The 25,922-nt window shown below is 40.9% G+C and overlaps 1 protein-coding gene and 1 long non-coding RNA gene across 2 annotated transcripts in view; both read left to right on the forward strand.

Moving 5' to 3' along the window:
- LOC103246206 (uncharacterized) overlaps positions 1–25,629 on the forward strand; it is a 52,257-nt gene extending 26,628 nt beyond the window's left edge. The window contains exon 3 of the long non-coding RNA XR_012091617.1: positions 25,492–25,629. This is a non-coding gene — a long non-coding RNA (uncharacterized lncRNA). The remainder of the gene's footprint in view (positions 1–25,491) is intronic.
- On the forward strand, positions 3,987–5,725 carry LOC140710551 (solute carrier family 38 member 6-like). Its single transcript, XM_073012458.1, has 2 exons — positions 3,987–4,126; positions 4,403–5,725. Exons 1-2 carry the CDS (start codon positions 4,022–4,024, stop codon positions 5,684–5,686), a joined length of 1,389 nt encoding a protein of 462 aa, XP_072868559.1. The 5' UTR covers positions 3,987–4,021; the 3' UTR covers positions 5,687–5,725.
- Positions 25,630–25,922: the final 293 nt, after the last annotated feature.

A 25,922-nucleotide genomic window follows, 5' to 3' on the forward strand; every position in this document is an offset into this window, starting at 1 on the left:
ATTACAGGTATGTTAGTCTGTTTCACACTACCATAAAGAACTACCTGAGACTGGGTAATTTATGAAGAAGAGGTTTAATTGACTCACAGTTCTGCAAGACTGGGAGGCCTCAGGAAACTTAGAATCATAGTGGAAGCAAGGGGGAAGCAAGCACCTTCTTCAGATGGTGGCAAAAGAGGGAGAGAGAGTGAAGGGGGAAGTGCCACACACTTTTTTTTGATCTCTTGAGAACTCATTCACTATCATGAGAAGAGTAAGAGGGAAATCCACCCCGTGATCCAGTCACCTCCAATCAGGTCCCGTCTCTAATTGCACATGAGATTTGGGTGGAAACACAAATCCAAACTATATTAACAGGTGTGAGCCACCTTGTCTGGCCCACATTGGTATAATTAATACAAAATAAACTTACGTCTTTTTATCAAGTTTTTTTTTTTCATTATGTAGATATGGTCAAAGAAAATGTCATTAATGTTTGTGAGAGCTTTAAGTTCCACCTGAACTCAATTTTTAAATATTAAGAAAATATTTATTGAGGCCAGGTGCAGTGGCTCACATCTGTAATCCCCGGACTTTGGGTGACTGAGGTGGGCAGATCACTTGAGGCTAGGGGTTCGAGACCAGCCTGGCCAACATGGTGAAACCTCATCTCTACCAAAAATACAAAGATTAGCTGGGTGTGGTGGTGCATGCCTGTAATCCCAGCTACTCAGGAGGCTGAGTATGTTTTATATGCTTTTAAATTATTTATTTATTTACTTATTCTTTAGACACAGAGTCCCACTCTGTTGCCCATGCTGGAGAGCAGTGGCATGATCATAGCTCACTGCAGCCTGGAACTCCTAGGCTCAAGTGATCTTCCTGCCTGAGCCTCCCAAAGTGCTGGGATTATAGGCGTGAGAAACTGCCTGGCCACATACCTTTAAAAAAAATGCAACATTATGTTTCTGGGACTCATTATGTTGACACATACCTTTGTAACAGCTAAACAGTATTCAATTGTATGGCTACATCAGAATATACTTATACATTCTTTTTTTGATGGACATTTAGTTTCCAGCAAGGTTATTTAAATTAAACAAGGTTATTTAAACAATGAACATTCTTTTTTTTTTTTTTCTTTGAAACGGAGCCTCACTCTGTCATCCAGGCTGGACTGCAGTAGCGCTATCTCAGCTCACTGCAACCTCCGCCTCCCAGGTTCAAGTGATTCTCCTGCCTCAGCCTCCCAAGTGGCTGGGATTACAGGCGCACACCACTATGCCCGGCTAATTTTTTTTGTATTTTAGTAGAGACAGGGTCTCACCGTGTTGCCCAGGCTGGACTCAAACTCCTGAACTCAGGCAATCCACCTGCCTCGGCCTCCCAAAGTGCTAGGATTACAGGCGTGAGCCACCGCTCCCAACCAAACATTCTTTTTTCTTTTTTCTTTTTTTTTGAAATGGGGTGGTGTTCTGTTGCCAGGCTGGAGTGCAGTGGTGATCTTGGCTCACTGCAACTTTTTGATGGAGTTTCACACTATTGCCCAGGCTGGAGTGCAGTGGCGCTATCTTGGCTCACTGCAACCTTCGCCTCCCGGATTCAAGCGATTCTCCTGCCTCAGCCTCCCAAGTAGCTGGGATTACAGGCGCGTGCCACCACGCCAGCTAATTTTTGTGTTTTTAGTAGAGATGGGGTTTCACCGTGTTGGCCAGGATGGTCTCGATCTCCTGACCTCGTGATCCACCTGCCTTGGCCTCCCAAAGTGCTGGGATTAAAGGCGTGAGCCACCAGGCCTGGTCAACTTTCTTATTTCTAATGTGGCATAGAGGAGTGGTTAGGAGCTAGGGTGCTAGAGCCACATTATCTGTATTTGAGCTGTGTCTCTATTGGCAGATTACTTCTCTGTGCTTCTCTTTAGTGCCCTGTTCCCTTCAGTCATGAAAGCAATGAAGGAAGACAGAACTCTAATATTATGGTTTCTGAATCATCCTTAATGAGCCTGTCATCAATAAAATGAGAAACTGCAACCTATTTAAACACTATTTATCAGATTATAACACACATTAGAGGATTTAAATATCTTTATGGCAGGACAATGAAAGTAAAGTGCCGTCTCTATTCTGACTATTGTATTAAAATACCAATAAATTAAAGTTAGTAAGTAACTTACTAAGTAAGACCAATCGTGGCATACTACTCAAGGAGCATTTTACAAAGATCTAATACAGAAACTATGTCTGATACAACAGTAACCACAGTTGCCAGATCCCCATTTTATTTCCTGTAATTTATATTTGATGTTCCTGGATTCCTCTGTCTTTTGGAGCAGCCTATCTAATGTTTGAAAAGGGAGAAGTTAATAGGTGTATATAATTATGATTTTATTTACTGTCCCTGGGACCTAGTGCTGTTTTAAATTCACAGTTTGGTGGGGTAGAGTGCCCATTTGGCATGTTTGTATGTGCTTGGCCCATTTAAGCAGAGCTCTTCTTTGCCCTAGGCTGGTAAAAAAAAAAAAAAAAAAAAAAAAATCAATTCCAATAGCACATTTGAGAAGAGGAACAACCATCATTGGAAACTTCTTTGATGTTTAATTTGTAATTTTTAAGCATAATTTGGTAAACTGAGGTATTTTTCCTTTCCTTTACATTCTCCAGTGGCCAAAGTTGTCTCTCTCATTAGAAATAGCCTTTTCTTTTTTTTTTTTTTTTAAATGAGACAGAGTCTTACTCTGTCACCCGGGCTGGAGTGTAGTGGCGCGATCTCGGCTCACTGCAACCTCTGCCTCCTGGGTTCAAGCAATTCTCCTGCCTCAGCTTCCCGAGTAGCTGGGATTATAGGCATGCACCACCACGCCCAGCTAATTTTGGATTTTTAGTAGAGACGGGGTTTCACCATGTTGGCCAGGCTGGTCTCAAACTCCTGACCTCAAGTGATCCACCCTCCTCGGCCTCCCAAAGTGCTGGGATTATAGGAGTGAGCCATCGTGCCTGGCCTTTACCTATGGTTCTTGTATCTAAAGTGAAAATTTTTGAAAGTTGATTTCTGTCCAAGATACCTGTACTTGAAGATTGACAGTAGAGTTCCTCCGGGCAGATCTGACATAGTAACCGAATAGGAGGGATTGGAGATGGGAGCTGTTGTGCCCTTCCTCCCTCCCCATCCCCCACCCCGACTTGGATTGAACCCTAATCTTCAGAGCAAGACTCTTTAGGATTAGGATAAAAAGAAATTAAGATCTCAGAAGTTTGAACTGGTTTGTCACTGACTAGGTAGAGAGTTTCCCTTGGTTGTTTCAGTGCTAAGAATTTGACCCTGTCTGGTGCTGCACCTCTCTTTTTGTAATTGTATATATTCATTGTTGTTATATCAATTTTGAAAAGCCGCTTCTATGGGCTTACTTTACACAGATAAAGTTAACCATTTTCTTGTTTAAGCCATGCTGCTCTCCATTACAAGCAACCTACACGAATTCTAACTGATACTGGTGGAATTGGATTAAATGACTTTTGGTTCCTTTCTAGTTCTGACACATGAGCTTACATGTTTTTTGAGGGCCAGTTCTATGCCTGGTGCTATGCTGACTGTCCACCTAATTTCCCTCCTATCTGTCACATATCCTTCAAAGTGAGCTTCTTTGAACTACATGCTTGAAGCCCTGAGTTGGTTAGCATTCAGAGACTGGGTGATGCAGCTCGAGTGGCTGAATTTTCTCCCTACCTTCTGACAGTCAGTGGGCTCTGATGATCAGTGTCTTGGTCCTGCCCATTTTTGCTAAGAGCATGAAATAACTTAGTTTGTAACCTCAGTATCCTAGTTGTGAAGTCCAGCCTGACATTCAGAGATTCTATACTTCTTTTTTTTTTTTTTTAAATTTTACTTTAAGTTCTGGCATATACGTGCAGGTTTGTTACATACGTATACATGTGCCATGTGATTTGCTGCATCCATCAACCCGTCATCTAGGTTTTAAGACCTGCATGCGGCAGGGCAGAGGTAGAGGCTCTCAGATGGACCTGGTAGTCAGCTGGAGAGCAGCATGGAGGCGTCCTGGGGGAGTGTCAACGCTGAGCGGGGCTGGTATGTCTCTGCCCAGCAGCCTGAAGAAGCGGAGGCCGAAGAGTTGAGTCCGTTGCTAAGCAACGTAAGTGAACTCTGTTCGCTTCCCTGCGCTGACACCCGCCGACTTCCCTCAAGTGCCTGCCAAATAAGACCCAGAAAAGGAGGACCGCACCGGGAAAGGGGAGATGCTGGAGCCTGAACCCTGGCGGATGGGGCCCGAAAGCAGCCGCCGAGATTCAGATGAGATTGGCGTAGTTATGAATGTGATAGCAGCCTAGCATACTCTAGAAAGAAAAGATGAAAAGCGTCGGGTGGAAGAGATGCAGCGTTTAGTGCATGATGGGATGAGCGGCCCTAGGATTATGTACTCACTGCTGAACTTCACAGACAGCGATCCCCGGGTGTTTCATTTGGTTTATCAGTGTTTAATTTGATGAATGCCATCATGGGAAGTGGCATCCTTGGCTTAGCTTTTATTATGGCTAATACTGGTATCCTTGGATTTAGCTTCTTGCTGCTGACAGTTGCTCTCCTAGCTTCTTACTCAGTCCATCTTCTGCTTAGTATGTGTATTCAGACAGCTGTAACATCTTATGAAGATCTTGGACTCTTTGCATTTGGATTACCTGGAAAGGTGGTGGTGGCAGGCACCATAATAATTCAGAATATTGGAGCTATGTCATCTTATCTTTTAATTATTAAAACAGAGTTTCCTGCTGCTATTGCAGAATTTTTGACTGGAGACTATAGTAGATATTGGTATCTTGATGGACAAACACTGCTAATAATCATATGTGTTGGCATCGTGTTCCCTCTTGCACTTCTTCCCAAAATAGGCTTTCTTGGCTACACAAGTAGTTTATCATTTTTCTTTATGATGTTCTTTGCTCTTGTGGTAATAATTAAAAAATGGTCCATCCCTTGTCCTCTGACATTAAATTATGTAGAGAAATGCTTCCAGATTTCAAATGCTACAGATGATTGTAAGCCGAAACTCTTTCATTTCTCCAAAGAGAGTGCATATGCCTTACCAACCATGGCTTTTTCATTTCTCTGCCATACCTCAATATTGCCCATATACTGTGAACTTCAAAGTCCTTCAAAGAAAAGAATGCAGAATGTTACCAATACAGCAATTGCTTTAAGTTTTCTCGTTTATTTTATATCTGCACTCTTTGGCTACCTCACTTTTTATGACAAAGTGGAGTCAGAATTACTAAAAGGTTATAGTAAATACTTACCACATGATGTTGTTGTCATGACTGTGAAGTTATGCATACTATTTGCTGTGCTTTTGACAGTCCCTCTAATCCACTTCCCTGCCAGAAAAGCTGTAATGATGATGTTTTTCTCCAATTTTCCATTCTCGTGGATTCGCCATTTTTTGATCACTCTAGCACTCAATATTATCATCGTTTTACTTGCAATGTATGTTCCTGACATTAGAAATGTATTTGGTGTAGTTGGTGCCAGTACATCAACATGTTTGATTTTTATATTCCCAGGATTGTTTTATCTTAAACTTAGCAGAGAGGATTTTCTCTCGTGGAAAAAATTCGGGGCATTTGTTTTGCTCATCTTTGGAATTTTGGTTGGGAATTTTAGTTTAGCACTCATCATTTTTGATTGGATTAACAAATAAAAGAAATATTTTCCTACTTAAAAAAAAAAAAAAAAAAAGACCTGCATGCATTAGGTATTTGTCCTAATGCTCTCCCTCCCTCCCTTTGCTCCCCACCCCCTAACAGGCCCTGGTATGTGATGTTCCCCTCCCTGTGTCCATGTGTTCTCATTGTTCAACTCCCACTTATGAATAAGAATATGCGGTGTTTGGTCTTCTGTTCCTGTGTTGGTTTGCTGAGAATAATGGTTTCCAGCTTCATCCATGTACCTCAGAGCACGACACCTGATGCCTCTGTATCCAGTGACCACATTGTCAAGGTCAGCCCACTTGTAACCCCTACTTGTGTGTACCCCAACCCCTGGTCTGGGGATTCCCTGTATCTGTCATTGCCACTCCCCTCGGGGTCTTCCATCTGATCACCAAGGCTTAATTTGAGAAATCTGGTTAGGATCTGCTACTTATGCTTACACGTCACCAGGGATTCTACTTGTTTCACCTTCTCTGGGCAGTCCTAGGACAAAACAATTGGGTCTATTTGTTCATTCATTCATTTTCTCATTCCTTCTGTGGTTAGTACCTCCTATTTAATATAGCCAAGGCAACAAGATACAGTTACCCTTGATGAAGTCATCAAGATCTATTTGCTAGAATACTTTAGATATGTTAACCTTTTATCAGGAGGAAGAAATGGCAGGAGGTCACTGAAGTTCAATGGACAGAGTTCTTATTTCAGCAAATGTGGCCAGATTTGCTAAAGATTGTGTTTATCTGGGTCTGACATTATCTCTTTCCGTTTCTCTCTCACACTCTCTTTGTAGTAAGATATTCGAAGTCAGTATCTTCCGGATGATGACCCATTGGAGGAAGATGTCCTTGTTGATGTATGTGTTTTAGGTTCTCCAACAAATAAGTATATAGTTTTTGTTTTTCTTTCTTTCTTTCTTTTTAAATTTTATTTATTTTTTTGAGACAGGGTCTCACTCTATCACATAGGCTGGAGTGTAGTGGTGCAATCACAGCTCATTGCAGCCTTGCCCTCCCAGGCTCAGGTGATCCTCCCACCTCAACCTCCCAAGTAGCTCAGACCACAGGCACGCACCACCATACCTGGCTAATTTTTGTATGTTTTTGTAGAGACAGGGTTTTGCCATGTTGCCTAAGCTGGTCTCGAACTCCAGGGTCAAGTGATCCTCCTGCCTTGGCCTCCCAAAGTGCTGGGATTACAGAAGTGAGCCACTGTGCCAGGCCTAGTTTCTGTTTTTAATTGGAGAAATAGCTTCAGATTTGGCCAACTTACAAAACGCTTATTTTTAAGTCATTTGAAATATAATTTATTTGAAACAAAGATATTTTTATTTGTGCTAGTCTTTTGAAAATACTTGTGTCCTTTGCAAATGGTCATATCCTTATCTGAATAATCTTTTGTAAATATAATTTCTGGAAAAAAAGGGAAATTCAGCTTCCTATTGTAAAATGTAAGAACTAGGAACATGATGCAACCTGGCCTCTGGGAAGGAATCTGGCATCCACTTGTTTGGGAGATATTCATTGAAGAGTTAGTGAAGCCATTATACAACGTGTGTGTGTGTGTGTGTGTGTGTGGAGGGGGGTGGGGCAGGAAGGGTAATTCTAAAGAGCACAGAGCTTTTAATAGCTATGCTATTTAAAATTGATTAAGTATGAATAAATACCTGTTATAGTAATTTTCAGAAACCTCTAATTTATTTGGGAAAGGATGGCATTATAAAAAGTAATATTTGTCAGAATCTGCTATAAAAACTGGTAAAGATTATGTGAAACTCAACAGAAAGATACTGAAAAAATTAATAGCATGGTTTGCTGCAAATCAGAAAAATGTATTCACAGGGATTGAAGTGGAGGAGGAAGAGTTTCCAAGGTAAGGGAAAGGGGGATAGCTGTGAGATTGGGGATGGAGAAAAATAACATTTAATACTAAGTACAGAACTGGGAAATTTAGATATAATTCACATTATAAAAATAAATAAACATAAATATAGGGTTTTTTATTGCATACTACAATTCTAGAAAATGTCAAGATTGTTTGGTCATCTTATATTTTTGCTTCCAATTTATCATTTAGCCTTGCAGACTTTAAAATAAAGGCTGTTTTAGGCTGGGCATGGTGGCTCATGCCTGTAATCCCAGCACTTTGGGAGGCCAAGGTGGGCAGATCATTTGAGCTCAGGAGTTCAAGACCAGCCTGACCAACATGGTGAAACCCCATGTCTACTAAAAATCCAAAATTAGCCAGATGTGGTGGTGCATGCCTGTAATCCCAGCTACTTGGGAGGCTGAGGCAGGAGAATCGCTTCAACCTGGGAGGTGGAGACTGCAGTGAGCCAAGGTTGCACCACCACACTCCAGCCTGGGCAACAGAGTGAGACTCCATCTCAAAAAAAAATAAAAAATAAAAAAATAAATAAAAAATAAAATAAAATAAAGTTTTTTTGAGGAAATAAATCATTTTCTACCAATATTACATAGAAAGTCTAAAAAACATAATTAATAACTAGTGAAAGATAGTGTATTTAAAAATAATATCTAACCAGAGAATTTCAGGTTTCCTTCTGGTTTTCTAACTATTGGTAGCTAAAAATGCTGATGTCATTTAAAATTATTAATTGCTATTTTATATGATCCATTTAAGCTTAAAATAAAACTGGATATTCAACATTAAGCCAATATTTTTGTTCAATTCTGTGCCAAGAACGATTCTAGGTGCAGATACACGGCTATGAATCAAACAGCCGAGGGAATTAAGAAATGGAAATGAGTTCTGTTTCCATGACAATTTAATGGTTCTTATTCTGTGGGGAAAATATTCTTGCACTACTTCCCCTGAGTTCATGTAGAGTAGTAGTTCTCAATCCTGGCAGCCATTAGAATTACTTCAGGGTCACTTGGAGTGGCATGGGCTCAACCCAGATTTATGAGAAATAAACAGAATTTCTAGAGATGGAGCCTGTTACCTTCTTCTTTTTGAGCTCCCTATGTTGTCGAGCCAGAGTTGAGAACCACCGATTTATTCTAGAGTATGCCAAATCCAAGGAAGCAGATGGAAAGCCTACTTCATTTCTGAAGATTCATAGCTTCTTTTTTTAAAATTCAATGCACAGGAATGTAAAATGGCTCTGTTGCTGTGGAAACTGGTTTGGCAGGTTCTCAAAAAATTAAACACCATAAAATTACCGTATAGCCCATCAATTCCATTCATAGGTGATATACCTTCAAAGAATTGAAAACAGATGCTTAAACAAATACTTGTACATGTATGTTCATAGCAGCACTATTCACAATAGCTAAAAGGAGGAAACCATCCAAATGTCCTTGAGTAACACACTGTGGTATATACAATGGAATATTGTTCAGCCACAAGAAGAAATGAAGTAATGATTCATGCTACATCATAGATGAATCTTGAAAACATGCTAAATGAAAAAAGCCTGACACAAAGGGTCCCACTGTATGATTCCATTTATATGAAATATTCAGAATAGGTAGATTTCTATAAATAGAAACCATATTGGTGGTCGCGGGGGCTGAGAAGAGGGAAGAATGGGGAGTAACCGCTAAATGGGTATGGGTGTTTCTTTTGGGACGGTGAAAATCTTTTGGAGCTAGATGTAGTGGTTGCACAACAATATGAATGTACTAGATGCTACTGAATTGTTCACTTTAAAATGGTTAATTTTATGAGATGTGAATTTTGCCTCAATTAAAAAAAAAAACCTATCATCTACAAACATTAAATCTTTACTTTTAATGTGATTTTCTTGATTAAAGAAAACTAGCTTTTCAGCCAGGCACAGTGGCTCCCACCTGTAATCCCAGCACTTTGGGAGGCCAAGGCGGGTGGATCATGAGGTCAGGAGTTTGAGACCAGCCTGGCCAAGATGGTGAAACCCTGACTCTACTAAAAATACAAAAAAAAATTAGCAGGGCATGGTGGCGGGCGCCTGTAATCCCAGCCACTTGGGAGGCTGAGGCGGAGGATTGCTTGAACCAGGGAGGCAGAGGTTGCAGTGAGCTGAGATCGTGCCACTGCACTCTAGCCTGGGTGACAGAGCAAGACTCCATCTCAAAACAAACAAACAAACAAAAATACAAAAACAAAACAAACAAAACTAGCTTTTTAGGAAATCAGATTAAAGCTTGTCATAAAACACCAGTTGAATTGACTTAATTCTGTGATCCAGGCTTTTCGTTTGTCTCATAAACAGCCTTAGGAAGAAGCTGTGACTTGCCCACATTCTGAATACATCTAAGAAGATACTGTTATCTGGAAATCTGAATTTCTTTAAAACTCTGTGTTTAGGTCTTCATTGGGGAGCTCTCATGGACCAAAGGGTATCCCTTGTCTCAAAAATTCATGCCCTTGGTTTCAAAAGTTCTGGCCATGTCTCTGAGGCGACAGAGTGAGACTCTGTTTTAAAAATAAATAAATAAAAAATTGAAGATACTACCTTCCCCAAAAGGACAGAGGAGAAGCATGCCAAAAGGAGGAAAGGAAATTATTATATCAAAAAGATACCTGCGCACGTATGTGTATTGCAGCACAATTCACAATTGCGGATATGGAATCAACCTAGGTGACCATCAGCTTGTGGATGAAGGAAAGTGTGGTGTATACAGGTCAAGCATAGTGGCTCATGCCTGTAATCCAGCACTTTGGGAGGCTGAGGCAGAAGGATCCCTTGAAGCCAGAAGTTTGAGACCAACCTGGGCAACAAAGTGAGACCCTGTCTCTATTTTTAAAAAAGTGATGTATATATACCATGGAATACTACTTAGCCATAAACAAGAACCAAATAATGTATTTTCAGCAGTTTGGATGGAACTGGAGGCCATTATCCGAAGTGAAGTAACACAGGAACAAAAAACCAAATACCACGTGTTTTCACAAGTGGGAACTAAGCTATGGGTATGCAAAAGTATACAGAATGGTATAAAGGACACTGGAGACTCAGAAAGGGGGAGGGAGGATGGGCTGGGCGCAGTGGCTTATGCCTGTAATCCTAACACTTTGAGTGGATCACTTGAGATCAGGAGTTCAAAGCCAGCCTGGCCAACATGGTGAAATCCCATCTCTACTAAAAATACAAAAAAATTCAGCTGGGCATGGTGGCATGCGCCTGTAATCTCAGCTACTCGGGAGGCTGAGGCAGGAGAATAGCTTGAACCCAGTAGATGGAGGTTGCAGTGAGCCAGGATCATGCCACAGCACTCCAGCCTGGGTGACAGAGCGAGACTCTGTAAATAAGAAAGGGGGAGGGTGAAAGGGGGATGAGGGGTGAAAAACTACCTATTAGGTACAATGTACCCTATTGGGATGACTGGTACACTAAAAGCCCAGACTTTACCACTCTTCATCCATGGAACCAATAACCTTTTGTACCCCTAAAGCTAGTGAAATAAAAAAGTTTTTTAAAAATTAAGGAAATAAGAGAATAGGAAAAATCAGCATAAGAGATGTGAAAATGTCACAAGTAGCTAGAGACTTCAGGTTTTGAAAACATACCAGAAATCTGAATTTTTCTTAATAAAAAGATATAAGAATACTCTAGTGGTATTTTAAAATGCCAAACAATGGATATATTTGGAACCTAGAAAAAACTTGTTATTGTTTGAGAAATAATCTTCTGGAGGAGTGAAAATAGTGGGCAAGTAATGTAACTGATTTACTGAAACATTCTTTAATAAACACTCAGGATCAGACTTACAGAGGAGGAATGATCAAAGACCCTGAAACTTGTCCTTAGACTTCTTCTATGTGATACCCATACCCTTAGAAGGTTGGCAGGTATAACACAGAGCTGAGGCCTTAACACACTCTGGTTACATCAGGTATTTGAAACCCTTTGACTATCCCTGAATACAGAACACATTTTTATCTTCCTGGTTAAGATATTAAAAATAGGCTGTTCATAGGAAATGCTGCCATATTGCTATGGCCATACCAAACAGCTAGCAATTCCTTCCTCTGCTCCCTGCTCGTCTTTGTATCTTCAAAAAAGTCACCTTATATACAAAGATTTAATGTGTGTACATGGGCTTTTTAAAAAATTTTTCTTTTGAAATAATGATAGATTTATAGGAGGTTGCAAAGAAATGTCCAGGAAATTCTCACGTACCTTTTTCTCAGCCTCCTAAATATAAACATCTTACACAACTGTAATATAATATCAAAACCAAGAAATTGACACTGGTCCAAAACATACAGTTTAATCAGATTTCACCAGTTACATATGCACTTGTGTGTGTGTAACTTTATACAGTTTTGCCACATCCATAGCCTTGCATAACCACAACCATAATCAAGAGACTATGCTACCATCACAAGACTCCCTAGAGATATTCCTCTACAGCCACATTCATCCTCTCCCCATATCTCTAACCTCTGACAGTTCCTAATCTGTTCTTCATCTCTATAATTAGGTTATTTTTTGGATGTTACAAAAATAGAACCATGTTGTATGTACCCTTTTGGGACTGGCTTTTTTTTTTTTTTTTTTTTTTTCACTCAGCATAATTTCCTTGAGGTTCCTCCAAGTTGTTGCCTGTGTGAAGGGTTTGTTCCATTTTATGACTGGATCGTATTCAATGGTATAGATGTCGCATAGGTTCTTTAACCATTCACCATTGCAGGACATTTGGGTAGCTCCCAGTGTTGGACTGTTATGAATGAAGGTGCTGGGAGTCAGTCTTCGTTTCCTCTGGTGCACCATGAGTAACACCAAGAGTGCCCTTGCTGGATCATAGGATGAGTCCATGCCTAGTTTCAAAAGGAACAGCTGGGTGCTTCTCCAGAGTGGATGCAGTCTTTTAAGAGAGGAAGTACTCTCTTTCAGAAATACTAACCTTGCCGAAGAAGCCTCCCACATTTCTCTAAAGAAATCTTTTTTTTTTTTTCTGAGACGGAGTTTTGCTCTTGTCGCTCAGTTGGAGTGCAATGGCACCATCTCAGCTCACTGCAACCTCTGCCTCCTGGGTTCAAGAGATTCTTGTGCCTCAGCCTCCAGAGTAGCTAGGATTACAGGAGCCTGCCACCATGTCCAGCTAATTTTTGCATAAATAAATCCATTTTTAAAAGAAAAGGGAAATACAATTATTTTCTTAAAATGTTGAGTTTTAATATACTGTATTTTAAATTTTATTTGGAACTCAGACATTTTATTTTTGTAATTTCTTTGTCATGATTCAGATGTCAAAAAGCAGTTGATCCTGTGTAGTTTGTGATTTCACGGCATGCTAAACATAACAGAATGGTGGGGTTGGTTGTGAGTGATAATGGCTCAGAGATAAAAATAATTGTTTATAGGGTACTTTGGTTAAAATAATCATGAAAACAATATTTTCAAAGAAAGACTAAGAAGACAATATAATTGTCTCTTTTTGCCCACTAAATTCTAAATGAGTTGCTCATGTTCTCTCATGATTCAGTAGCACACCACCTTCATAGAGTCGAACTGTGGCGGCTGCTAGCCTCAACACCCTCTTTTTCCTTTTTCCTTCTTTTTAAAAAATAGGTACAGTATCTTGCTATGTTGCCCAGACTGGTCTTGAGCTCCTGGGCTCAAGTGTCCTCCTGCCTCAGCCTCTCAAATTGCTGGGATTATAAGTGTGAGCCACCACACCACCTTCAGCCCTCTCTTAAGACTAAAAAATAATGAAGGCGGGAATGACGGAGGTGGAATGTTTAATACAGCTCAGAAATACAGGCATTAATGAGACAGGTAGAAGATAAGTTTGGGAAATAGAGTATTCAGCATAAATGAACCTGTTTCTGGTTATCTTGTGTTTTTATTCTTTAAGTTTAAACTTTAAAAGTTCGGTTCATCTTCTCACTTCCTTTGACCCTGTCTCCTTGTTACTTTTCCTCTGCCCTGGAAATCATAACTGACTGAGAAGTAAGCTTTTCCCTTCATTGGCTCATCACTGGCAAGCTATTTTAATGTAAACATCACCTTAAACTCATAAAAATGAGAATTTTGAAGGTCTCAGTGCTTCTTTGCAAACCTTCCTTCACTTTCTCTTATCTCTTCCACAGGGAAGGGTATCAATTTACTTCTAAGAATTCCCCAAAAGGAACAAATGGAAAATAGAATTTTATCTGCTTCATTTGCAATGTCACAAATATGGATCATTTTCATAAAATTCATCTCATACCCCTGGGATGAAGGAGTTGATGAGGTAATGTGCAGAGAACCTTCATTGGCAGTTCTGATATCAGATGTACAGTTTTCAATAATCAGTTATTTGTAGATTATTTTCAACTCTACCAATGTTTCTTATGCATCTGAGGAAGACAAAAATATTTGCTGTGTGGAAGCTGGAAGGAGGAAGCCTAGGACATGGAGAACATGTGCCAAGCTGAAAATGGGCCTATTTTTGTTTTTGTACTATTGAACCAAAAGTTGAACCAATCAGAAAATTACAGAAAAACTGAGAGTATAGTTTAAATAAACCTTTACCCCTGAACTGTTTGAGAATAAGTGGCCAGCCTGCTGGTCCATCACCCTGGAATAGTTTGTATTTCCTACAAAGACACTCATCTATAAAACCACAATACAATCATAAAAGTTAGGCAGTAAACACTGATACATTACTATCGTCTAATTCACAGAGCCATTCAAGTTGACAGTTGTTTCAATAATGTCCTTTATAGCAAAAGGATTCAATCCAGGATTTTGCACTGCTTTTAGCTGTCATGCTTCTTTTTTGTTTTGTTTTGTTTGAGACAGGGTCTCACTTTGTCACTGAGGCTGGAGTTCAGTGGGGTGATCTTGGCTCATTGCAGCCTCGACCTCCTGGGTTCAAGCAATCCTCCTGCCTCAGCCCCCCTAAGTAGCTGGGAATACAGGCATGTACCACTACACCTTGCTAATTTTTGTATATTTTTTAGAGATGGAGTTTTGCCGTGTTGGCCAGGCTGGTCTCGAACTCCTGAGCTCAAGTGATCCACCTGCTTCGTCCTCCCAAAGTGCTGGGATTGCAGGTGTGAGCCACCACGCCCGGCCTCATGTCTCTTTTTTCTTCAATCTAGTACAGTTAGTCTTTCCTCAAATCTCATCCCTTAGCACATTTGAAAGTTCCAAGCTAGCTATTCTGTAGGATGACCCACCATTTTAGTTTGTCTGATGTTTTATTATGATTAGATCCAGATTATGCATCTTTGGCAGGAACATCACAGAAGTGATACTGTGTTCTCATTGCATCCTATCACGTGGGGTAAGATTTTTTAAAGAAATAGATTGTGTTTTTTAGGTTCACAGCAAAATTGGGCAGAAGGTACAGGGTTCACATATATCCACTGCCTTACACATGCATAGCCTTCCCCATTGTCAACATCCCCCACCAGAGTGCTACATTTGTTACAACTGAGGCCCACATTGACATATCATCACCTAAAGTCCACAGTTTACATTAGGGTCCAGTCTTGGTATGCTGCATTCTACGAGTTTGGACAAATGCATAATGACATGTACCCATAATTATAGTGTCATACAGAATAGTTTCACTGCCCTGAAAAAGCCCTGTGCGCTGTCTGTTCATCCTTCCCTCTCCCCTAACCTCTGGTGTCCACTGATCTTTTTACTGTCTCCATAGTTTAGGCAAGATTTTCATTTGCCCCATTATTGATGATGAACATTTTCTTTTTTTTTTTGAGATGGAGTTTCACTCTTATTGCCCAGGCTGGAGTGCAGTGGCATGATCTCAGCTCACTGCAACCTCCGCCTCCTGGATTCAAGTGATTCTTCTGCCTCAGCCTCCCAAGTAGCTGGGATTACAGGCACCTGCCACCATGCTTGGCTAATTTTTGTATTTTTAGTAGAGAGGGGGTTTCACCATGTTGGGCAGGCTGGTCTCGAACTCCTGACCTCAGGTGATCCACCTGCCTCGGCCTCCCAAAGTGCTGGGATTATAGGCGTGAGCCACTGTGCCGGCCGATGTGTACAGTTTGATCACTTAATTAAGGTGATGTCTGCAAGGCTTCTCAACTGAAAGTTACTCTCTGACCTTTGAAAAAAGTAAATATTTGAGGGGAGCTACTTTAAAACGATGTAAACATCTTGTTCCTCATCAAACTTCCAATCTATGTATTTATTTTATTTATATATATATATGTGTTCCTATTTTATTCAAATGGTTATAGTTCATGACTCTCATTTTTTACTTTAATTTTTTAAACTTATTTTAAGTTCAGGGGTACATGTGCAGGTTTGTGATATAGGTAAATTTGTGTCATGGAGGTTTCTTGTACATATTAATTCATCACCCAGGTATTAAGCCTAGTACCCATTGGTTATTTTTCCTGATCCTCTCCCTCCTCTCACCCTCTACCCTCCATTAGGCCCCATTGTATGTTGTTCCCTTCTATGTGTCCATGAGTTCTCATCATTTAGCTCCTACTTATAAGTGAGAACATGCAGTATTTGTTTTTCTGTTCCTGTGCTGGTTTGCTGAGAATAATGACCACCAGCTCTACCCATGTCCCTGCAAAGGACATGATCTCATTCTTTTTTATGGCTGTATAGTATTCCATGGTGTGCATGTACTACATTTTCTTTATTCAGTCTATCATTGATGGGCATTTAGGGTGATTTCATGTCTTTGCTATTGTGAATAGTGCTGTGATGAACATACACATGCATGTGTCTTTATAACAGAATGATTTCTATTCCTTCGAGTATATACCCAGTAATGGGATTGCTGGGTTGAATGGTATTTCTGTCTTTAGGTCTCTGAGGTATCGCCACACCGTCTTCCACAATGGTTGAAGTAATTTACACTCCCACCAACAGTGTGTAAGCGTTCCTTTTTCTCCACAACCTTGCCAGCATCTGTTATTCTTTGACTTTTTAATAATAGTCTGGTGTGAGATGGTATCTCATTGTGGTTTTGATTTGCTTTTCTGTAATGATCAGTGATGCTGAGTTTTTTTTTTTTTTTTCATGTGATTCTTGGCTGCATGTATGTCTTCTTTTGAAAAGTGTCTGTTCTTGTCCTTTGCCCACTTTTTAATGGAGTTGTTTTTTTCTTGTAAATTTGCTTAAGTTCCATATAGATGCTGGATATTAGATCTTATTTATTTTATGCTTAAATTGTCTCCTGTTTGGCCAGTGGAAGCCCATCCAACTGGGCCACAATGTCTTTCACACATATCTTCATCAGTCTTTGAGCATAACCTCGTTTTCTGGTTAGATGGTAAGATGTTCCCAGTTCACCTTGTATTTTCCATGCCCCAGCTCTGGAATCAGCCATTTCTCCAAGATGTTTTATTCTTTGTTTGTTTGTTTTTGTTTGAGACAGGGTCTTATTCCATCACCCAGGCTGGAGTGCAGCAACATGATCATGGCTCACTGCAGCCTTGACCTCCTGGGCTCAATCCTCCCACCTCAGCCTCCCAAGTAGCTGGGACTGCAGGGGTGCACCACCATGCCTACATAATTTTTTATTCATTTTTTTGTAGAGACAGGGACTCACTATATTGCCCAGGATGCTCTCAAACTCCTGAGCTCAAGTGATCCTCTCCACTTTGGCCTCCCAAAGTGAAGATTTTTTTTTTTTTTTTTTTTTGGTAAAAAGTGGCATTTAGAAGCTAAAACCTGGACATAAGGTGTATTTATTGCTATTCTCAGGCTGGCTCAGTTCAGATTTAGGGAATATCTGTTGGTCTGTATACCTATCTTTCTACACACACACACACACACACACACACACACACACACTTGCATATGTATTTATCTATTATCTCTCTCTATCTTGAAAACCACTAGTTTACAACAATATGCTGAATTCCAATTCAATGCCATAGGGATCATCCTTGTTTTTTCCTCTTCTGTATTTGTCACTTCCTTCTCCAACAGTGAAAACCTTGTCTTTCATTTTCCTTAAGGTAATTACTAGTTTGATCAATCTTCTATGGAAACAACCTCCAATTTCTGCTACCACACCCACCCCGGCCCAGAGGCCCATGTTTTCCTGCTTGGGCTCTCCCCTTTCCAGGCTGTTCTCCCTCGCGGATGGCCTCCTCGCACTGCTTGGGCTCTGAAAGCCCACACCATGCACAGGGGTGCTGTCCTCTCCCTCCTGGACCCTGGCTCACTCACCACCGCAGGCTATCCCCTGGACAGGCACCTTCCCCATCATGCCCAGGCTCTAATCCCCCAAGTGCTGGGCTGTTCTCAGGTGTGGGTATCTCTCTCATCCTGCTCAGGCTCTGACAGTCTGGGCCAGGCTGCCGTGCTGTGTGGATGCTGTCCTTACTCTGATGGGGGTCTGAGAACCCTGTGCCAGGCCACCCCCCTGTAGCCCACGCTCCTCACCCCACTTGTACTCCAGTATCCCACATTGGGTCACTGTGAGTCCTCTCGACACCACTGTGGATGCCATCCTTCCTATAATCTACCTAATAGCTTTACGATTGAATTATGAAGGAAGGGGCCAGGTATGGTGGCTCACGCCTGTAATCCCAGCACTTTGGGAGGCCGAGGCAGGCAGATCACCTGAGGTCAGGAGTTCGAGACCAGCCCGGCCAAGGTGGTAAAACACCGTCTCTACTAAAAATACAAAAATTAGCTGTACTTGGTGGTGGGTGCCTGTAATCCCAGCTACTTGGGAGGCTGAAGCAGGAGAATCGCTTGAACCTTGGGGACGGAGGTTACAGTGAGCTGAGATCAGCCATTGCACTCCAGCCTGGGCTACAAGAGCAAAATTCCGTCTCAAAAAACAAACTGGCATATATGTTTATCAGCAGAACCAGACACCGCTGAATTATGATATGGTCCAAAAACAGGGAAGAAAAGGGATAGTGATTCAATTCATTCTAACACGTGTGTGTGTGTGTGTGTGTGTGTGTGATCACCACTATGTTCTCAGAGCTAAGGTAGCTAAAAGACATGAAAAAAAGTCTACTCAAAACATAGATAGTATTTAAGTAATTTAAAGTTTATTTTTAAAAATCATTTCCCTTCCTTAATTTTATATATATATATATTTTTTACTAAGTCTTTCTCTGTCACCCAGGCTGGAGTGCACCCAGGCTGGAGTGCAATGACATGATCTCTGCTCACTGCAACCTCTACCTCCTGGGTTCAGTGGACACGAGCCCTTTTCTCCTTTGCCAGCCTGCACGGTGCTAAATTTTGTCGGTAGAGGGTGCTGGAGACATTGCAGAAGGAAGGGGAGAAGCAATCTGCTGCGGGTTCTGAGCGTCCCCGCCCACTACTGTTTAACTGGGCCATTTCTCAGAGTTGTATTTGCAGCGAGAGATCTCGAGGACAAAGAGCAGGAGAGCCTACCACTTACTATAAAAGCAATGGAGTTCCCAAGCTCTGTGGATTCCCACCTGGAATCCTCTGTCTTGTTCCTGGGGGAATTGAAGGGCACAGGGAAGTGAACCCAACACGATATTCCTACTGCTTTCTGTGACTTCAGTAATAAAATCCTTTTTCTTCAACCCCTGGATGTCTTCTGCCAGCATCCATGAAACCATAACAGGTCAGCTTATTAGCTCCAGTAGGGCAAAAGCAAATCTCAGATCCTGATAACTAGCCAGTCCTTTCTGAGTCCAATCCTCCGTTATGGGGCATGATTATTTATTTAAAATCTTCCCTGTTCAGATGACCATGTGGTTTCTGTCTCCCGACTGGACCCTGTCTGATACATCACAGCAGCAGACGCATCCTCCTTAGGTGGCCATGCATAGTCCTTAGAATTGCGAAGCATTTGGCTGCCTTCAATGACATGAAACTTCTAATAATGGGTTTATGACTTCCTGCTAATGGCTCATCCTCTCATTTCCATTCATGACTGCTCAACTGAGCATCCCTGCTCTCTGCTCTATTGACAGCAACAGCCCTCTGCACCCAAGTCATTAACTATGCCATGCTTTCTAAAATGCCCTTCTTTTGTCCTTTCACAGAACATATTTAAAAAGAAAATAGAAAGGCACTTATGAAAGCTCTCTGTGTGTGTATCCATTCATGCACACAATAGGCAGAATTATATAGCCTGTTGCTACTCACTAAAAGTAAAAACTTAAAATGTAGCACAGATGTGGTGAGGACGTATCTTGGCATTAAGTATGTATCATCCTGTGTAATGTAGACAGCTTAAACTCACCTCCATGTAGCAATCTTGCAGAGAGTTTTTAAGAGGCTCTAAGGTCATACAGATCTGGTTGGTTTTGAAATTTGACTCTGACATTTACTAGCTGGTTTCCCTATCATTAACTGGGAATAGTCATATCTACTTCATACAGCTGTTGTAAAAATTAAATGAGTTAACATACATATGAAATGCTTAGCACAGTGTTTGTTACATAATCAAGCTGACTCATCCTCCCTCTGTTAAAATAATCAAATGAACAAGTCTAAAGCAATTTAATAAAACTTGAATTTTTAACTCAATTTCACTTCAGTGCCTCCACAGCTAAGATATTCCCTAATTGTTTTCAGACCCAGAGAAAACTTTCTCAGAGACTCTTAGAGACTTTCTCAGGGTGACCCTGACATGTGGAGTTCAGGCCCACATTCCTCAGTCTTTCACCTCGTGGTCTCTTCTTTCAATTACTTTCTTATCATTGGAAGCTTTACCTTGGCTTACCATTTTCTTTGCTTGTATTTGCTACCATTTTCCTTGTAGTTTTTTCCCTCATTCTCCTCCTCTCAGAGGCCTCATATTCTAGGTGATGGAAGAATGATCCCCCATGCACAGGTTGGAAATGTTTTCTGTAAATGCTAAGAAAAAACAGTATATCTGTCACGGGTATTCAACTTTGTTGTCATAACATGAAAGCTGCTACAGACATCAACAAATGAGCATGTCTGTATTCCTATAAAATTTTATTTATAACAACAAATAGCAGACAGAGTTGGCCTGTGGGCTGTAGTTTGCTGACTACAGAGCTACAGTTTTTAGGTCTTTTGGCCTGCAAAGCTGAGGTATAATCTTATATTGGGCATTTTTCTCTATCTTTGTCCTTCAGAAAGGTGCTCATTTAAATATGTATTTGTTTGGGAAACTTCGCCTTACCACAGATAAAAATCTTTTTTTTTTTAATTAAAAACTTTTTTTTTCTTTTTTATTTAGGAAATGGGGTCTTGCTATGTTGTCCAGGCTGGTTTTCAACTCCTGGCCTCAAGCAATCCTCCTGCCTCAGCCTCCTGAAGCACTTGGATTACAGGTGTGAGTCATACCGATGAAACTCTTAATTTTAAGTATAGTCCTTATTCCAATAATACTTGCCACATTTTATCATGAACCTTCATTGAACAGTCAACTGGCTCCCTGGGATTCTGTACTCACAGGTTATTATACGAATGTAGATAATTCAGTGCAGAAACGTCTTTAGCTCAAATCTTAAAGCACAATGGAAATAGTTGAAAAAATGACAATGTGCTCAATAGCATTAACTATGCAGTATCAGCAAACAACCAAGAATCATAAGTTAGCATGATTTTTAACACTTTGATATAATCTAAAACATCTGCTGGATAAGCCAAAGAAAAATTGACCTGAATAATTTTTATTACCAATAAGAGAGAATAATTTAAAAATTATGACTATTAAAATATATAATATTAAGTTGTTATTTTATTATGGTCAGACGACTTGTCACCAGTATGCAGATGTGGATGTACTGTGGTTTTGATTCCTGTGAATAGACTATCGTTTAATATTTTTAGGTATTACAATACTTTCTGAAATGCTGAACCATTATTTAACACACTATAGTAATGGCAGTCAATCTCGTGAGCAATATGAAAGACTAGACAGAAATAGCGAAGAAAGTCTTTCACCATATTTTGAGTAATTATAGAATTGCTTAGTGTAATGAAACGAACACGTGTTAGCATTGTTGAAGGTAATATGAATGACAAATGTACTGAAATTGCGTAGCTAGGGCGTTTCCCTTGTGATATTTTCTGTGCTTCATTTCCTGGGCATTCATTATTCTGCTTAAATATGTTTCAGAAAGATAGTCTTCCTTGACTGGTAGAAAATGCCAATGAAAATGTCAAGGCCTAGAGTTTTCTTTTCTTTTCCTTTCTTTTTTTTCTTTTTTTTTTTTGAGATGAGGTCTCACTCTGTCGCCCAGGCTGGAGTGAAGTGGGGTGATCTCGGCTCACTGCAGCCTCTGCCTCCTGGGCTCAAGTGATCCTCCCAACTCAGCCTCCCAAGTAGCTGGGACTACAGGTGCGCATCACGACACCTGGCCAATTTTTTTATTTTTTGTAGAGATGGGGTTTTGCCATTTTGCCCAGACTGGTCTCGAACTTGTGAGCTCAAGTGATTCACCCGCCTCAGCTTTCCAAAGTGCTGGGATTATAAGAGTGAGCCAACACGCCCAGTTTAGAGTTTTTTTGGGGGAAGATTTTCTTTAAATAAATAGCATTATTCAGATTCTTTTTCCCAAGTAATGTGAATCTGGGCTGCAACTTTCCAGAGAGACTGGTTTCTGGTCACATCTTCCAATGGATTTCCTTTCCTTTTTTGTAGTCTCCTGATAATGGGGAGTGAGGTAGGTGTGCTTCTGGTTTGTCCTTACCTTCGAAGCTGTAGTACTTACAGGTCCCAGCTATATAGAAGTAGGATCTTCCCACTTTGGACAGGTCCTAGGTTTTGAGTTCTCTATCCCATCCCCTGGGAGGTCAACAGAACCCAAGGGGAATTTTTGAGAGTTTGGCAAATGCCGTTGGGGCAGAGGAGCTTCAGTTCTCTGCTTATTTTTCCATGTCTTCTCTCCTTTCACTTGGATTTTTTTTTTTTTTTTTTTGAGACAGATTCTTGCTCTATCACCCAGGCTGCAGTGCAATGGTGTGATCTTGGCTCACTGGAGCCTCAACTTCCCAGGCTCAAGCAATCTTCTCACCTCAGCCTCCTAAGTAGCTGAGACTACAAGCATGCACCACCACACCCGGCTAATTTTTGTGTTTTTTATAGAGACAGGTCTCACTATGTTGTCCCAGGCTGGTCTCAAACTCCTGGGCTCAAGCGATCCCGCCTGGGCCTCCCAAAGTGCTAGTATTACAGGCATGAGCCACTGCACCTGGCTGGCTTTCACTTAGATTTTTGTCCTCTTAATCCTGAAAATTTTGTCTGTGCTTTAATGCTTTAAAGACAACATATTTTATGTTTCATTCTGAATTTGTGGTGGTTTTAAGCAGGATGATTCTTCTGAATAATCTACTCAAACATGGTACCCAGAAACCAATGTCTGCTGAGTTGTTCATGGCTTTAAAAGCTACGATCCATTTTAGACTGTCACAAATATCTCTTTAAGTAACTTTGATTAAAATATTCAATTTCTTTTACAAAAATAACTATTATTTGTCAGCCTCACTGATTTGGTATAATTTGGGAAAGCTCAACTAAATTAGTAGAAACCTCCACATGGTATGATGTTTTAAAATAAATTAAATTGTGTATCTTGCACTGGCTTAATAAAACTAGTAAAGTACCTAGTAGTTGTCTTCAGGGAACTTTAGGTGGCTCACACCTGTAATCCTAGCACTTTGGGAGGCCGAGGCAGGCAGATCTCTTGAGGCCAGGAGTTCTTGACCAGCCTGGCCACTATGGTGATACCCTAACTCTACAAAAAAAAAAAAAAAAAAATACAAAAATTAGCGAAGCATGGTAGCACCTGCCTGTAGTCCCAGGTACTTGGGAGGCTGAGGCAGGAGGATTGCTTGAGCCTAGGATACGGAGGTTGCTGTGAGCCGAGATCACACCATTAAGCTCCAGTCTAGGAGACAGAGTGAGACATTGTCTCAAAAAATAATAAAAAAAAGAATGATTTGTAATCTCGTATTTATGTAAATGAATGGCTCTTGTAAACGTGCCTGAGGGTGCTTGAAAAGTTTGCTCATGGAATAAGACAAAGGGCCTAGATATGAAGAAGTTGGTAAGTCAGGGACGCAGTATGCGAGGAGCCTAAGGCACCATTGTGTGGAATGGGGCCCGGTCATCCTCCTAAATGTGGCCGCACGTTAGAATCACCTGGGTTTTGGCTGGGATTGGCATCCCAAGATGTCACACCTGGAGTGAAGTGCAGGCATCTATGTATTTTAAAATTTCTTCAAGTAATCCTACCATGACACTGTAGTTGAGAATCACTGGACTGTAGTTCAAGTAATGGGGTAACAACTCCTGTGGCATTCCAGGTTGTGGCTGGGATTCACATTCAAAGATGTTATAGTTCTGGGTGGGTTCCCAAGAGACAGTCATATGATATTCAACCTACCTTAGTGAATACTGGAGCTGGAAGGGATCTGAGCAATCATCTGGTACAATCTTTGCAATGACTATTTCTCATTGTGAAGGATTTATATAATGTAAATAAATTATAAAATTCCTCCACAACCCAAATATTGAGTAAAATATCAATAGCATTTGAAAATCTATTATAAAGGACATAAAGATGGAACAATAGACACTGGGGACTCCCAGAGAGGGAAGGGAGGTAGGTAGGGGTTGTGGGCTGAAAAACTACCTATTGGGTACTGTGCTCACCACCTAAGTGACAGGATCACCAGTACCCCAAACTTCAGCATCACACAATATACCCATGTAATAAGCCTACACTTGTATCCCCCTAACTCTAAAATAAAAATTGAGGCCAGGCACAGTGGCTCACGCCTGTAATCCCAGCACTTTGGGAGGCCAAGGCAGGCAGATCACGAGGTCAGGAGTTTGAGACCAGCCTGACCAACATGATGAAACCCTGTCTTTACTGAAAATGCAAAAAAATTAGCCGGATGTAGTGGCGCATACCTGTAATCCCAGCTACTCAGGAGGCTGAGGCAGGAGAATCACTTGAACCCAGGAGGCGGAGCTTGCAGTGAGCCGAGATCGTGCCATCGCACTCCAGCCTGGACGACAGAGCGAGACTCCGTCTCAAAAAAAAAAAAAAAAAAGTTGTAATTTTTTTTTTAAGAAAATATGTTGTAATATTGCTGGGAGAAGAGAAAATAGACTGCTTAGTTAAGGTATTAATGTATTTTAGCTGGAAGCAGTCCGTATGGCTACTTAAACAACGTCGGGAGGGAGGAGCAGGTAGACTGAGTGTATGGGGGCCTGCTTGCTGATTACATCTCTTGCAGTTTTATGACCAGCTGTTATGTCTCCATATATTTTATTTTACTTTTTATTTTTTGAGGCAAGGTCTCACTCGTGTCACCCAGGCTGATCACAGCTCACTGCAGCCTTGACTTCTCAGGCTCAGGCAGTCCTCCTGTCTCTGCCTCCTGAGGAGCTGGGACCACAGGTGCACACCATCACGCCTGGCTAATTTTTAAAAAATTATTTGTAGAGACGGGGGTCTCCCTGTGTTTCCAGGCTGGTCTCCAACTCCTGGCCTCAAGTGATCCTCCTGCCGTGGCCTCCCAAAGTGCTGGGATGACAGGCGTGAGCCACTGCATCTAGCATCCATAATATTAGTCAGGTACAGACAGAAGGCATGACTGGCATTTTAAAAATTAGTTCTATTATTATTTTATTTATTCTGCTAGCAGTCTTTATCCCAGCACTGAATGGCTGGCATTTTAAATTTGAAGCAATGAATTACAAACTTTAACGATAAAATTAATTTTAAAAACAGTAAATTGGCGGACAGTTCCCTCCATCCCTCTGCACATGTTCCATGCTGCAGTCAGCCTGGGCCGCTCACTACTTTCTGAAGGTATCCTGGCTTTCCCTCTTCCATGCCCAGGTTTTCCGCCCTAGTCCACTCTCCTAGGCCACCCCCACCAACATGTGAACAAGGAAGCCACAAGGATTCTTTCTGTTCTGTGTTTCAGAATCTGTGATACTATGAATGCACACTCCAATACCTTGGAGATGGTTTACCTCAAAGACCAAATATATTTCCTATTTAAATTCAATGAATAATGAGTGGAAGCGAATTATGTGAAGGTGTAACAATAGATAAAAAGGTAAGTGCTTAAATATACCCCCGTATGTGGCCTTAAGGAACTACCATTCTCTCCCCTCCTTTGTTTTATCATCTATTACTGTATAGGATCTCAGTCTCCCTAGTGTTTTGCTCAATGTGTTAGATCAGAAAGTTTCTGAGGTAAAGGGATTCTCTATTGGATTAACTCACTCTCCCAGTCCTTCCCTGCTGCTTTGCTACTGAGTTTCTGATACGGAATCAGAAATAAGTAGGTCAGCTTTTGCCAAACTTATTACCCAACATTTTTCTTCTCTGAAGTTCTCACACAACACAGTT

Source organism: Chlorocebus sabaeus, chromosome 27 (genome assembly GCF_047675955.1).
Source record: "Chlorocebus sabaeus isolate Y175 chromosome 27, mChlSab1.0.hap1, whole genome shotgun sequence".
Classification (NCBI taxonomy): Eukaryota; Metazoa; Chordata; class Mammalia; order Primates; family Cercopithecidae; genus Chlorocebus; species Chlorocebus sabaeus.

What these genes read in the sequence shown, in the direction of transcription:
- LOC140710551 (XM_073012458.1), top strand. Translation starts at nt 4,022, where the DNA reads ATGGAGGCGTCCTGGGGGAGTGTCAACGCTGAGCGGGGCTGGTATGTC. An exon ending in TGAGTCCGTTGCTAAGCAAC is followed by an intron (nt 4,127 to 4,402) that starts GTAAGTGAACTC and finishes GAGCGGCCCTAG; the next exon opens with GATTATGTACTCACTGCTGA.